This window comes from Centroberyx affinis, unplaced genomic scaffold (assembly GCF_046629955.1).
Source record: "Centroberyx affinis isolate AG114_WGS23_722 - 3 ecotype Tasmania unplaced genomic scaffold, CSIRO-AGI_Caff_v1 ptg000566l_1, whole genome shotgun sequence".
Classification (NCBI taxonomy): domain Eukaryota; kingdom Metazoa; phylum Chordata; class Actinopteri; order Beryciformes; family Berycidae; genus Centroberyx; species Centroberyx affinis.
In genome coordinates, this window is record NW_027279209.1 from 98,871 (window position 1) to 115,000 (window position 16,130).

At 42.7% G+C, this 16,130-nt stretch overlaps 1 protein-coding gene across 1 annotated transcript in view; it reads right to left on the reverse strand.

Moving 5' to 3' along the window:
• Positions 1–8,429, reverse strand: part of LOC139643164 (vesicle transport through interaction with t-SNAREs homolog 1A-like) — a 60,085-nt gene extending 51,656 nt beyond the window's left edge. The window contains exon 1 of the mRNA XM_071518338.1: positions 8,240–8,429. Coding sequence (XP_071374439.1) covers positions 8,240–8,429 — 190 coding nt within the window. The remainder of the gene's footprint in view (positions 1–8,239) is intronic.
• Positions 8,430–16,130: the final 7,701 nt, after the last annotated feature.

Below are 16,130 nucleotides of genomic sequence, written 5' to 3' on the forward strand. Positions count from 1 at the left end.
AATAAGGATTTTTCCACACCATTTTTTTCCTTACATTTCTTCTGTGTTTTCTGTGTTTTCTGTTTTTTCTGTGTGTTCGAAACAACAAACCAGCCAGCCAGCCCAACTGGGGATTTTCACCGTATTGGTTGTGGTGGGATGGTAAACTTTCAGAATAAGTGGGGCGAGAGTGTAAGCGCTTAAAAGGGGGGAAACAAGGAATATTCTGGGCGAGGAGTACATGGGCCAACCCAGTCCATCCTGGCTTAGCCCATCCGTCGGCCCTTCCCTTTGCATGTGTATGAGTGGTGGTGGGCAGTCAGGGTGGATTTCTGGGGCCTTTCTTCACTCCGCCAGGCTCTGTTTTATTCATCGCCTGCGCCCTGACCCCGCAGAGCTCCTGTTCTGACAAATCACTTCTGATTAAGACAGATCTCTGTTAGTCAGCCACTCAACTTGGCCTATTCATCATTCCGCAGAAAATATCCCTCTCTCCTCCCCCGTCCCTCCTCCTCCTGGCTCGTTTGCCTGTCCGTCAGACCGGAGCAAGGCGCAAAGGAAATTTCCGCCGCTGTTTTAAATGGCTGATTATGGACAATTGGTGGATGGAGAGATGTAAGAGTGTCTTATGGGTGATAAGACGCAAGTTTAATGGGTATAAATGACCAGGCCTGTAGGAGACCAACTGGTAATAGAACCATTTGTTTTAAGTAGAACCAGGGCGGAGAGAATTGAAAGCTGCCTTTTCCCTCCATTTCAACTCCCCCTCCTCTTTTCCCTTCACCTCAGCCTCAAAGCTCAAATTCTGAGCTACCCAAATTGACTATTTTTTTTTAACAGCAAGGTCTCTTTCACCCTCATTGAATGAGAATAGATGAGGCTTAGAAGAGAGAAGCTTGTTTTACATTTATGAAATTACCCATACCTGCATGTCCCTATAGACACAGCTGCAGATACTCTGAGCTCTCCACTCAAGAGAATGCCATAGCCGTCCACTGGTTAGCAGCATTGGATGAGGAAGCTTACTGTAACTGCACTGTAACTACCAATGTGGTTAGACATCCAACAACATTCATATGCCAAGTTCTGCCATAATAAACTACAGCAAACTGCTTTACTTGGCTCCAAAGCATCTAGACAGCCACAAAGCTAGTTACAATTTCTAACAATCCAGATTAAATTAACCTGAACGACAACCCTGCTGGTGGCAGAGGGGTGAGGAGAAGGAGGGGTGAGCGCGGGGGGGGTTCCTGTCAGCAAATTGCCTGGACTTAATCAACCAGTCTTACTGAACCATCCAAATGAAAACTAATGGACTTTGGGTGCTTGCTGTGATTGCCCCACACGCAACAATGTGTGGGCAGGAACGTTGCTTTCCAAGGTCTTCAATTAAAAAAAACAGGGAATTTCCACAGACGGCTGGTCAGCCTATATGTCTATTCTAAGTGTATCCCCACTGGTCAATTGTGAGGCTCAAACAGAGCAGACTTATTAATTCCATTTCCACTGCTGGGGAAATTATTTTTATGTGTTGATTAAACTTGGTCAAAAGCGTAAAAAATGTATGAAGTGTAGAATTAAAAGTCATATCCGAATGAGCTAAATAGTGTATGTATTATTCATAGTGCTGACATTTGTGGCACCCAATTGTACGGGCCACATTACAAATAAAAAACACTAGTACATCAATTTCTTTTCAAACCACTGAATGACAAAACCAGAAGAGATGGAGCGCTTTTGTCTGTAACTTAAAGAAATGAGAAAACTTTTATTTATTATCAATTGAGCAGCAGTGAAGTTAGATTATTGTATCACAGCATAGAAATTGTACTGACATACAGGTAATACGCATATCTGTCCTGATGGCCAAAGCTATGTAGAGAGACGAAAGGCTGACATTGAATAAAGAGAGAAAAAACGAAAAAAGGGAACAATCTGTTGGAAGAAAAGAGGAATACATTGAGCAAGGGTGAATTCTACCAACGTTGCCAAGACTAGAGAGCGGTATACCTAGGAGAAAACAACATGTCAGTTGGCCCTAATCACATACAACATCTGATTTAACAACCTCAGGCGGAACTCGCTGAGGAGGAAAAGTTTGCCAGTTTGTCGGAAATGGACTTGGGGAGAGATACATGGAGGAGGAGGGAGGAAGAGAGAGAAAACTTGACGTTCCTCTGATTCTTTTTCAACAGTTTAGGAGCGTTAATCATCGCATTACTCTTGATTAAAGGCTTTTACGTCTCTAATCAGAAAGTTGACAGGCAGATCAAAGAGCGAAACGCAAATTTCTTGCCTTTTAATTATCTGTACAACACCACACCTCGGGCGGCTCTTCCCTGCCTATCTCCTCAAACTCAGTGAAAGACTGCGAAAGGAGATCTAACACTCTATAACAGTTCATTATCCAATAAAATGTGAGATGGGGGAGAGAAAATACACACACGCACGTACACACACCCCCACACACAAAGCTTTAAAGCTTTATGATTAGTGAAGACCTGGGGGAGGCCTGCAGTCCTCTTTATTAGCATGTCCCAAATTGGAACACCTTAATTATGTTTGTCAAAATCGGACTTGCCGTCACCCTCATTTGCATGTTTTGACAAGGCCTGTTGGGAGCCCCCCTCTATTTTTCTTCATCAGAGCGCTAGGAGTATTTAGCACTTTTCAACACCTACTGATAATTTTTTTGTCTCTAAATGAATGAAGTAACTTGTTAATTATGCTTTGTTGCAGTCCCCCCACCCAACCCCATCATTTGTGAGTTAAAGTTAAAACTGATGCAAACACTGAGTGAAGTACAGACGGAGGAGCCTCTAGACTGGCTTGATCAATGCTTGATCACCACTTCTGTTTTAACTGATAAGGATGTGACGCCTTCTGCAGCCTGACTGTTCCTGCCCAGCTGTTCTTTGTCAAGTGGTTTGGACATGAAAAAAAAAAACTCTTCCTACTTTTTTGAAAAGATTTGGCTTCACAGGCATCAACGCTTTGGATGTTCTCAAAGTCCTAAATGTTCCTTAGCTCATTCAATACAACACCAGATTGGGACCTGACTCATGATCACATCCCAATTTAATACACGCAAAGCAACGGACCACTCCCTCCCTTCCCCCATTAACAGATCGCTAAATGAATCCTCGCTACGTCAATGATATGTAAAACATGCATGGTCGAAAAACAAACAAACAATCTACGGGGACACAGGACTGTCGGCGGCAATTTAGCAATGGAGGAAAAGGAGGGCATGAAAGCGAGACATCAAACATTAGCCTGAATGGAAGGCGCAGGCCATTAGGAGTGGTTGCACTGACAGGATCTGACAGTTGGAAACACTTAAAGATTCTTTTCCTCAAACTTTGAATTCATTAATACTCATGAGCTGAGCTACGACTCCCAAAACACAGCAAAAAAAAAAAGGAGAGGGTCGGACGAAGTGTAGAGGCTGGCTGTAGAGTGACAGGGTGCACTGAGCAGGCCAGCTCAGTCTCTTCGGAGCTCATTTCAAAGTGTGGAATAAACCCTTAAATATATTGGTGCTAACAAATCTGTTCATTGGGTCGGTTGCTGAATCAGAGACTATTACATTGTGCATCACGAAAAAAACAAAACAAGAAATCCAAAACCAGATCAATTCCGCTTCATCTCTTCTCAATCACTTTTCCTTAATTCAAATGACTGATGATTTTCCAAAAGAAAAAAAAAAAAAAAAATTCTCACAGACAGAACCCTCAAGAGTTATGAACTAGAAATACAGTGACACATAACATCAAAACAAACAAAGGAGATATGTAATGACACATGACAAGACAAATGACAAGCCACAAAACACGCAGGATGCCAATATATTCACAATTAACAGAGAATGTTATGGAACGTCTAAGTAATCGCATTTTTTAGACAGAAGCCTAAATTCCACAATTTAACTGATAAGGATGTGACGCCTTCTGGACAGATAGTTGCACCTTTAAAGAAATAAAACTGAATGCCGAACTATAACACTTTGGCCTACTGTTACTGAACTCAAAAGAATAATTCAGACATTGCATCGTAGGAAAAATACTGTTACATATTTTATATATATATATATATATATATATATATATATATATATATATATTTCATACCTTGGAACATTTTAAGTCCATATTGGAGATGTGCTTTATTTCTTTGAAACAAATCACTACGACTTGGCTTATTTGCCCTTGCATGCGCAGAGGATACATCAAATTTTCCAGCAAAGTTTAAGGTGCTCTGAGAATTTCATCTCACCGAGCAACAGTGCAGCTTGTTATCAGAACACTGCGTCATTATGGCTCTGACACACAGCACAACAGAAGTTTGTGTCATACTTTGGGGTAATACCAACACACTTCCCTGCTCTGGTGAAAGGAAAATAATACTGCTATTATAGGGGGGATACGAGGCATAGAGCGGACTCACAAAAGGGAGACGCATCATGCGCCTCATTTAACAATGACCCGGGCCATAGAGTTGAAGGCAGATTATTGTCAGCTGCCAGTGTGAATACAAACAACATGGCATTGCATGTGAGGGCACGGCAAAGCCCTTGTGTACAGTATACTGTACAATGTTTATTTGTTTACATGTTTATTATATCTCACTTTATATTGTTCCATATAAAATGCATATGCATTCCCAAGCAAGAGGTTTATGGAAATTCTCATTATGGCATGAAGAAGGTTTGACTGTTGAAGAATACAGAGATGTCAATGGGAAATCTGTCAAGTATAAGGCTTAATTTACAATATTCCTGTGAAATATAATAGTCATGACTTCAATGATCGCCAATGACGGATGGTACTAGGACATTTCCAAGTGTTTCAAAAGAAAAACATGTAACTACCAACTCAACAACAAGCACCATCAACTATTTTGACAATGCTCATTTGCAGCATAGAAATATTTACTGCAGTGATGTGGAGCTTGAAAATCCATTTGCTTATTCAACAGCAAAGGCTAAAGACAACTTGACGTCATAGCTGTAGTACTGAGCTTCTACAAAACACATAGGCCTATATATTGTATTCATGGAGATCAAAGGACTAGAACGCAAAGATGAGTGAAATATATCCAGGTTCACCTGACCACCAGACAAAGAGGAAACAGCACACCTGTTCAAATCGTGAATTTCTCTGTGAACTGACGTAAGTGTGATATAACACTGTGTATCACTGGTAGGGTGACGAGGTGTCTCCTGTTCTTCAGCATTAACTAAAACAGCTCTGACTGAATACCCAACACGCCTGCCACCATCTTCCACACTAATGAAGCATATCTAACTTTTAAGACATGGCAGAACTAATTTAATCTACCTTCTGAGGGGCCTTAGCACCATCAAATTAATTATTCATAAAGGACATGATATTATAACTCAATTGTCAACTCAGTGGCTGGCCTGTTTTTAAACCCCCCCGGTCTGTCGCTCTCTTTTGTCTTGGGCTCCCTTTCTTTTACAGCAAGTCCTTCGCTTTTAATCTATAACTGAGCACTACACATTGTCATTGTAGCCACTGAACAAAATAATTTGCTTTTTTGTTTTTTGAAGTTTGCCGATGGAGGTGGCAGTGGGGTAGGGGGGAGTTTTTGCGATTGGCGCGGCTCCCTGTGGGTTTGTGCGGTATGCTGACGGGGCCAGCTCCACCACAGAAAAAAAAGAAAGACACAGAGAGAAAGTCATCATGTCTGTAATAACACAACCCAAGATACCTTTTCTTTTCTCCTTATGAATAATGTATGCCATCTGGCAAAGCCCACCTTGCCTTAATGTTGTTTAGACGGGTTGGCCACCAGGAGGTGGGACAACTTCGATTTTACACACAGCGGTTCTTCAAGCTGGGTGTCATTTTCTTTTCAGGGGCAGGATGATGGAATGCGACCCTGTTGTGACTGACAGGAACAGCATGGCCAGGCATGGTTACAACACCCCTACAGAGAGAAGCCCATCTCTAACAACTCTGAAGGCTACTAGCATAGAGAGGATACTAATATGCTGATTCCTCATATCAGTATGTGGATCCTCTGTGCAAACCAGCATGTGGTCAACATAGGCAACAAAAGAAAGACACAAAAAAAATAAAAAAATTGCTCTCTCAAACCAATAAATTAAATGTCAACTCACTAGAGTATCCATGTGTAACTGCAGTACCCATGCACAAAGGGTCAAAAGATCAATCAAAGCCACAAACACTTATGAGCATATATGTATACATATGTGCATGCAACCCCCGCCACACCAAACACACACAAATACATACAGTAACCACAAACACACCACACATGAGTGTGTGTGTGAACAGCTGTGCAGTGGGTGAGAACAGAAGACATGTTGTTAGCGATACTGGGCTGGATGGACTGAAGGCAAGTAGCCTCACAAACAGAGCCTCAGAGGAGGCCATAGGCCGTCCCAAGGCCACCATGAAACAAGCCTGTGTCTGTTGCCATGCTGCACAATGCAGTGGCAAAGAACCCTATTGGATACAGCTATTTAATCTGAACTGTGAACTATGGGTTAAAATGCCTTTTTTGGCTGGACCAGAAGGTGGCAGCAGCCACAGCTGGCGACCAGCCCAAGCAGTTGTTTTGTCTTCTGGTATGTTAAGGAAGTTGTGTAAAAGTTAGATATTTTGAAATGTATGTATGTGCTGGCCATGGCTTGTCCAGTGAAGGCATGAGGTGTTGCTCTGGGTGGGCTCGAAACCATGTACCATCCACACTTAGTATAGTAAGTGTGACATAAAATGCGTTTGTAGGCAAACGATTAAGTGCCTGGTGCTGGCGACAGTCCAAATTCAAACAACTTAGTTAATGTGAGTAGAAAATCTTTGTTACCACTGATATGTCACGTATGTCATCAATTATTATCAAAATGCTAACTGTGTATTGAGATGAAGTATTTCTTTGCTGAAAATGCACTCATGGTGAGCCTGCTAACTTGTTAGCCTGCTTGTGGTGAAATACCATAGACATTTGAAACTAGCAAGCTTGCTGTCATTATGGTAGCTCACACTTGCTGTTAGCAGTGAGGTTGTAAACAAATGTCAGAATAAATATAGACATATGATTAGCTGTAAAACATTAATGCTTTACAGCAATGACTGCATACATTTTTGTTCCTTTCATCCCTTGTGTGTATCTCACCGCTAAGACTAAGTGGGGCTGAAAGCCCACTGTGTCATTTCTCTTCACAGGAAGAAAGGGATATAAATCAATTTACCATTTCGCACAGTACTAATTAATTGTGTACATATGTCAATGATCAAATCTTTCAATCAACTATCTTTCTATCAATGTATGTGTTTGTTGTTGGATTAATGTTATGTGTTATGTTTAATCTAATCTTGTAATGAGGTCTTTTCAGAAAATAATATTTTGAATGTGTTCTGAGACATGAAATAATAATAAAAAAATTAAATAGTTAATAACATTTAAATCTCATTTTGTGTAACATGTATAATAATATGAACAGAGGCAGACCGAAGTTCATCTAATGAAATAACTACTTTCATAACTTTGACAACAGCAAGAAAATGGAGGAACTGAACTGAAGACTTGAATTCAAGAGCTTTCAATGGGTGTCCTTTGATTGATGGAATGTGTCCCAAGGTGCCGAAGTGTTTTTATTCTGTGAAAACTCTCATTTCAAAGGCTTGTCAATAACCAGCAATAAAGTCTCTTTCAAGTAGAGTGACAGGAATGTTTCTATCAGTGTTTGATTAAGTCAAAATTTTGCAGTGTCTGAGATTGAGTTGAAAGCAGATACTGACCTGGACACAGGCAAATGTCAAAGTGAAAGAGATTAAAAAAACACAACTTGTGCACACTGTCAATGGTACATGCCTATCAAAAATTGACATTGAAGCTTTTAACATGCATATGTGGGGGTCTTCGTGATTATGTGTGGGTGTGTGTGTTAGTGTGTGCGCTCACACATGCATGCATGCAGCACTGTGTTCTGACTTGTGTGTGAAAACTCTCATGAGTGTTCCTGACACCCCTTCAGAGTCTAAACACTACCTCTCCGCTTTAAGTTCTTCAGTGATAGAGTAAGTGTGGAAGAGAGAGATAGAGAAATTCCCCTGGCGGTAGTAGGTGTGATCGGGTTAAATGCAGATCCAGCAGGCCTTATCTGCCCCGCAGACAGCTATGATACAGTGCAGCGATTACAACAGCAATATGAGCGGTGACAGTGGGCAGCCTTTGCATGTTCCATCCCCTGATTGTAATTGAGGCCGACGCGTGACAGCCCCCCACGCGCCCCCTCCGCAGTGGCCCGGGGCAGAGGGCGCGCTGACGGGGGAGGCACAGGGGACGGTGGCACAGGGTCCCGGCCTGGCACGGCCATGGCACGGCACCCTCGGGGGCACTGACCCTCCCCCTCTCAACTTCCCCCCAACCTTAACTGCCTCACCTCTGTCACCAGGCATCTCGGAGGCTAACGAGAGGGCAGCCGAGACTGCTTAACAATTCCACCACATCCGTTGGCTGGGTATGCAAGCACCTCTTTTTTCCTCCCTTCCCTCAGTGTTCCTCTCCCCCTGCTCTGAGACCTTTGGTGAAATACGTGTCAGCTTGGGGAGACAGGCGCTCATCAACACTTGATACCTGGGAGGTATATTAATGCTGTGATGGCTGGCTGGAAGGAAAAGAAAAAAAAATGAGCTTTGTCCTCCTGGAGAGAGATAAAGGACAAAGCCTTGGACAACTTTTGAGGATGTTAACTTTGACAGCGTTAATGTGGATATAATGTGGATGAGTGTAAAAGCCAAGGCAGAAAATGAACTTGTGTAGTATCTGTACCACAGTCATTGCACTCTAAAGGGAAATACTGATGCTCGGTTATGTGATTCTGAAAGAAGCTGTGTTTATATGAAGTTTCTCTCGGTCAATAAGTATCTGAGATGGATAGAAATAACATGATGTTAGAGAGAGAGCGAGCAAGAGAGTTTCAGGGTGAGAGCGAGAGTGAGAGGAAGAGAGAGAGGGTGAGAGTTAGTTTCTCTGTACAAATCTTCCCCACCAGGATCCAAACTACAAATGAAACTTCAGTTCCACAACAAGTGAAGCTGGGAGCCTACTGGGGCCTTCTGGTACCCAGTCGGAGATACATAATTAAAGGAACACGGAGAGGGAGCATGTTATTACCAATGTTTTCATTAGGCCAAGTTAACGCATCGGTCTCCCACAAGACCAATGGACAGCAGGCAAGGAAGTGGATGGGATGTTGCCTGTTGGGGTCTAGAACTCTGTTGAAGAACAGCTCATTTTAGTGCTGGTTCTGCATCTTCTCATTCTGGACATGCTGCTCCTCTATAAAAAAACATTTAATTCTGACATCAGAAATATGAAAAAGCTTGCACGGGCCTGCTTTTTTCATCATATTTTCCCCCTTTTCCCCAACATCCAGGCTTAAATTAGCCAGGATTTTTAAGATCAGGGACTGTTTTTTAGGCTATGAAAAATGGATTAAATGAAGAGGAAGTCTGGCCTAATGAGCTCCCTGGGCTATGGAGCAGCGGGGACCGTGAGGGGAGAGGAGGGAAACGAGGCAAGCCTTTGAGGAAGAAGGGGCCGTGGCCATGCCCGAAGTGTGCCAGCTTCTGCTCGCTTTGGCGCCAATGGCACAGACGGCACCTGGGCACAAGCCTGGCCATCCCCGTCCTGTGCCAAAGGAGAAGAGAAGCAGAACAGCAAGTTTGCGATGCACCTGAAAAGTTATATTGGCTGTCTTGTATTTCCTTGAGGTACTTTATATCTTTCTTTTGAGATTTTAGATAAAGGCTTGGTCCTTGAGGGGGAAATTGAAAATTACTTCCTTATTGTGGATCAGAAGTATAACTAACAGTTGCAGACAGCAATACTGTATCAGTAAAGCTGCAACAGAAAACAAATGTCAAAAATCTGTAAGGCTTTTTAACTGTGCAGCCGTATAGTGTTTGTTCATTTATCAGCACCTCCAGTTATTTTTCTAAACTGTCAGCCAAGTATTGTTTGTCTGTGAACCTAGATATGCCCTTTTATTAGCAATACTGTGACAAACAACTGTGAAAGATGATGAACAAGTGTTGAAATAGAGTTGAACTCATCTAAATTAAAACGTCTGCCATGCTGCTCTGCCATGGCGTCTGCCATGAAAATGGACCCATCAGAATGGTAAATCAAATTGGTCCGTTTCCAGCTACACCTGTCAAAATGGAAAGTAAGAATAGAGGACATCTGGAGTTTCACCTGTCTAGGAGCAAGTGCCATCTTACATTTTTATACCAACTTTTAAAGGCTTTCACAATAATTTCTTGGGGTTGATTCTTTAGTTACTTTCTTTCAACATTGATTTTTAGATTAATAGTGACTGCATCTACAATAACGATGTCAGAAACTTTGCTTGCATCTACACAGAGCCATTTCCAGCCATAAAACAAGTGTTGAAATTGTACTCTGAATGAGCATGAATACACATTAAAACCAACAAAATGTATCTTCACAAAATGTTAATGCGTCCTAAATTAACTGAAAATCATGTGAGAATAATTCCCATTACCAAGAGTGTTTTCATTGACCTAAAAGACATAATACAGCTTAATTACTGTGAGATGTTTGTTAGTGCATCCTGCTGATCCACTGATCTCTCTTCTCTTCTGATCAGCACCAAGGGGGGACTCCGTCACTTAGACACACAACGCAGATCAAAGATTGAGAAGATAAGATTTAGCTTTTGCTCCGAGCAGGAGCCATCCACAGCCAAGCCACAACTACTGCTGGAAGTTTATCTTTCACTGCGGCCAAAATCTACTTCATATGTAAAGGCAGTCACAAGTACAGATTGTACACTCCCACAGCACATTTGTGGTAATGACACGTAGATCTGTTAATTAGCATTTTATTAGAATGTGATCTCAGCTCTGTGGCTCCCTAGTCTTATTTTCTTCTATGCAGAATAACTTAACATTAAGATACTTGGTTTGCTAGCTTTGATGCATTGAACTTGGTGACTTTGTTGCTAGCAGCGTTATTATGGTGTTGGATTTTTCATTCGTTTTAATTTTTATATATTTTTTAATTTTTATTTCAATTTCAGTTTCATTTTAGTTAGTTTACAGTGTGGGTTTGGTAGTTTTATTTAGTTATTTATTATTTATTTAATTTCCAAATGTTTAGTTTTACTTTAGTTTGTATTTAGTTTTTCCCAGCAGGTATAGGACATAAAGCAGGGAAACACAGGTTACCACTCTATCACAGGGCTAACACACTGACAGAGAAATACACTCACAATCACACCTATGGGCAATTTAGAGTCTCCAATTCACCCGTCCTGCATGTCTTTAGATTGTGGGAGGAAACCGGAAACCCATGCAAACACATGCAAACTCCACACAGAAAGGGCCCATAGCACCCAGGTATAGCGGAATGAAGTGTCGCACTGACTCACTGCCCACCCTGACTTTGACTGTTGAAGACCACAAAGCCGTGGGGACTGCTTGTGCTTTCAAACAGGTGAGGGTTCAAGGCAGGGCCAAGGCAGGTGAGCCTGTGTGTATGCCTGAGCAGAGGGAGTATGCACATATATAACCCCCAGTGTTCAGCTACTCCTGCCCTAACAGGCCTCCAGTAACCCCACATTGTATACATACAGTACAGAGAGGATCTATCATTCCCTAACAGTTCACTATCTAATAAAATTGGAGATGGGGGGACATGCACACACACACACACACACACACACACACACTCTGATCCCACAACCCCAATTCACTCCCCACCTTGGCCAACTTGGCGACAGGCAGTCAGACAGACAGAAAGACACTGAGCCCTGATCAGGCGGGATGCCAGCGACAATGGGACGCACGGAGACGGGCCGAGTCTTTACACCCAGCGAATGTCAACAACTGTCCGCAGCACAGGAGGAGAGGAGGAGGGCCGAATAGAGGGAGGGAGGGAAGAGGGGGAGGGAAGGAGAAAAGGATTACATTGGCAGGTAGTGGCTCCTGGAACCAAGCCAAAATTAGAGAGGGAGTTGGGGGGGGGGGGGGTGCAGAGAGGGACACAGAGACAGTGGCGAACAACAGCTATGGGAGAGGATAGGAAGGGGGTCGGGGTGGGAGGGGAGGTAGCTGGCACATTCTTCAGCTACTTTTCCTGTCAGCGATTAGAACCTGTCAGAGCCTCTCAACCTGCCACTCCTCTGGGCTCATAGGAGGCCTGTCATTACAAATAGCCCAGATTAAAATACCACACTACCGGGGCCCAGGCCCTGACCCCCAATGACCCCCCCCATCACCAAACATCCACACAGACACACGCACACACACAAACACTCACAGTTATCCACTGTGTCAAATCGGAGGGAGTGGGACAGCAGAGGAGCTCTTAGGGTTAGGGACAGCAGGAAAGATAGATGATGGTTGGGATGAGAGGGGGGCTGACCAGAAGAATGGTACCAAGGCAGGGTAAAAGATTCTTGGAGAACAGAGAAGGTAGAGAAGGTTTTGGACATTCGCAAAAATGCAGCGAATCAGCAATAACAGAAAAAAGTGAGGTAGCATAAAAAAGGAACATTACCAGGGCGATGGAAAGAGAGAAAGATTACACATCGAACAAGGAAATGAAATCCAGATGGAGCAGAGATGCTGAGGATGGTGAGTAATGGCTAACACCCCTCAGCCAGTGAAAAAACATACAGTAGGTTAACTGCTGGTTTGGGATCAAATCCTGGATGAGCCTTCTCACCTGTGACTCCCATGCAGTCATCATTCCTATTGAGTATCTGTGTCCCTCATTGCCACCACTAGGTAAAAAGTGGAAAAGGACTGGGCTCCCAAGGCAAAAATAACTTGAACTATTTACATTTACATTTAAATGGCACACAAACACACACTACACGTTTCAATGGGCAGTCTTGCAGCAGGCAGCGTATATGTTGTATTGTATATACTGTATGTAAATAGTTCAAGTAAAACATCCCTACTTTGCACTGGCTGTCAATCATTGCCACCATACATTAAGGAAGACAGTAAATCATCAAGTCTCCAGCATATAGGCCTATTCCTTTTTGAATTCCAGTCAATTAATTAAGACTCCATAAAACAGTAAAGTGCCTTTTGTCTTGAGAAATAACAAAAAAATCAAAAGCATATAGCTCTCACTATGCATGAAGTTACAGTGACAGTTCTTCCACACTTGCATTTCACCTGAGATGCACAACAATGCAGTTTAATTAGGCTAATGGTAACAAAATATTGACAACGGTAAAGGTTTTCAGCTCAAGCCTTCTGTTTTTGCCGGCTTGTAGTTCTGTATGAAGCAGACATATGCAAACAGAGAATAATGAGTCCAACGTGTCCCGGATCAATCTGGTGCCAATGTGAATCGTCTGTCCTGACACTGAAAAATGACCTATCTCAGCAAGATGTGGAGGGGGGGCAGTGTGTGTGACAGTCACCAGCACCGTGCTGACAGCCCAATAGAGTAGAGGAGGAAGGCATCATTAGGATCACACACACACACACACACACACACACCAGCACACACACATATACACAGACACACAAATATACAAATACAGACAGACACATCCACACACAAATATTCATCTTGGCCAAGTATGGACATACAGAATGTGCGCATGGGAGACACATGATCAGACACCTCATGTGAAAATGTGTGCAGACCTACATGTGTTAAAAAAAGAAAACTACCATTTCATGACTGACACTGTCTACCTCAAACGGAGCATGAAGTTGTGGCCGCTGTCATGTCACAGTGGCAAGCACAATGCAACAGAACCAGACAAGGCTAAACACAACCAAAACAGACAGGAGAAACAAACAGATAATTGGGCAGAGCCCAGCTTAGTTATAGGCAGAACTAAATATAAGCATGAACACACAACTAAATATAACTCCACGGGACATGGCATAGAATAATATAGACATCACTCCCAGACAATATTAGGTTTGTAGATGAACCTAAAATTACTTGACAGTATTGCAAGCCACAAATCAATGTCCATATTGAGTGTCATACAATGAGGCAAGTGCAGTGGGTGAGACTAAATCAAATCAGTGTGAATACCTTTAATAGCTCAAACAAAGGAGACTAAAACAAAATAAACAAAAAGCAAATCAGACCCTGTTTCACCAAATCAGACCCTGGCCTGAACCCCTTTTTTTGAGTATTTGATAACTCCAAATAATACTAAAATAATCTGTGATAAATGGACAAATTGTGAGAAGACCGACTTGACAATAGCATTAGCTCACCTTGATGAATTTAAATGAGCAACTTTGGGATTTGACAGACTAGTTTTTCCTCATGAGCCTGTCTCCTGAGAGGAAATGACAACAGAATGATGTGTAATTAGGCCCATCACCTGTTCAATTTTCCAAACAAGAGCTGAAGAAAACAAACAATGGGGATGAAAGCAAACCTAAGAGGAAACTTTTTAGATAAATGCTTCTACAAACTCAGTGCTAAGAGAAGTGTGCTGCTGGACTACCCAGTTGAGCTGTGAGAATGAATCATGACAGAACTGGGGTTTGTTACAGTAAAGTAAAGGATGGCACACAGCATTAGTGCTCAACAAAAACTTTTCTTGAGACAGACAAACATTTTGACCTAACAAGGACCCATTCAGTTTGAAATATTTTTCTATCTGTAACGATTTTTTGTGGGGCTACAGCTGTGTGCAGGCCTACACTGAAAAACTACGATTTTATTCTTGCCCAGCAACAGTGAGAAAGGTGGATGTGCGTATAAGCTTTTTTGAGAAATAAGCTCTGGTTTCTACCCTGTTGGGTTGTTCTGCATTCCTCATTACAGGAGAGGAAACGAGGGAAGAATAGAGGGAAGGAGGGATAGAGGGAGGTGAGGGAGAAAGACACAGACCTCCAGTGACATGTTGAGACATAAACAGCTGATAGTTATCTGTGCACCAAGGCCAGGTTACATTGCTGTGAGTTAGAGTTACAGCAGTGGTGTCTGAGATGGGAAAACAAAACCCCAAGACATTTTATAACAGACAACTTCCAATCTGCTGGAGAGTAGTCAGGTGGTCGCAGCCAAGGGACGGGCCATTTTGATGGCCGACTCTCGGCTATGCTGCGTACAAAAAGAGGGATTGTAAGGGTTTGTGTCTGTAATGGAGAATATTTACTCATGTTTATGATCACTTAACAAGATAGCGCAAACTGCCTTAGGCATTCGCTGAGAATTGTTTTACCACTGGACAACTGACAAAGTTCCAATATGACCCAAATAACAGAGTAACTCAATCCAAAGGAGACATGACCTCAACAGGGGCCCGTCTCGGTTTGCAAGTCAGATTACTTCAAGACAGCAAGTCAAATTCCCACCTAGAGGTGAGAAGACCACACTACACCCTGCACCCACTCCCCTCCACTCTGGTCCTGCTCTCCAAAAAGTATGAAAAAGGCCTCTCACCTAATTAAAATAACAAACAAAAACCCTGGCTGCCGGCTGCACAGTATTCATACAGTATATCATACCTTGGCGGTACAAGCATATAATGTATAATGTATAGCCCACTCGCCCACCACATGCGAAAAATATGTACATATTCCAAAACAATGAGGTGGTACACAAGTGCAAGTGGCAAGAGGGAGAGGGAAGGAGTGTGTGCGTGTATGTGTGCAGGCAAACTCCTGATAGTGACCCCCGTGCCTCATCTCCAGGGCATAAATAAACATGTGTGTGTGTGTGTGAGCGCGCCTGTGGATTATAATCAGAGAGAAAAGGGAATCAAATTTATTCTGCAGCTGTCATTAATATTTCAGGGCCGTTACTGTAGCCCATGTGAAAGAGCATGAATGATTAATTTAGACATCACCTCTGTCACAATCCCTTACCAGGCTCGGCCCGTGATCCACCTTTGAGAATAGTAAACAAAAGGTGGGTTCTCCCTCTTTTTTGTTGTGGTCTGGTTTGGGCTGTTCCTGTCTGGCAAGGAGGGGTGTTAGGTATTGTGTTGCGTTGTTGGACAAGTTGGCTGCCTTTGTGGTTTGGTTGTGACAGTCGGGTGTTAAGCGAGCAGCCCTTGTTAGCTGTGGGGATTTACAACTGGAGGCTAAGGTTGTTGCAGGATCATGCGTGAGAATGTTTGAGAGTTTATATGT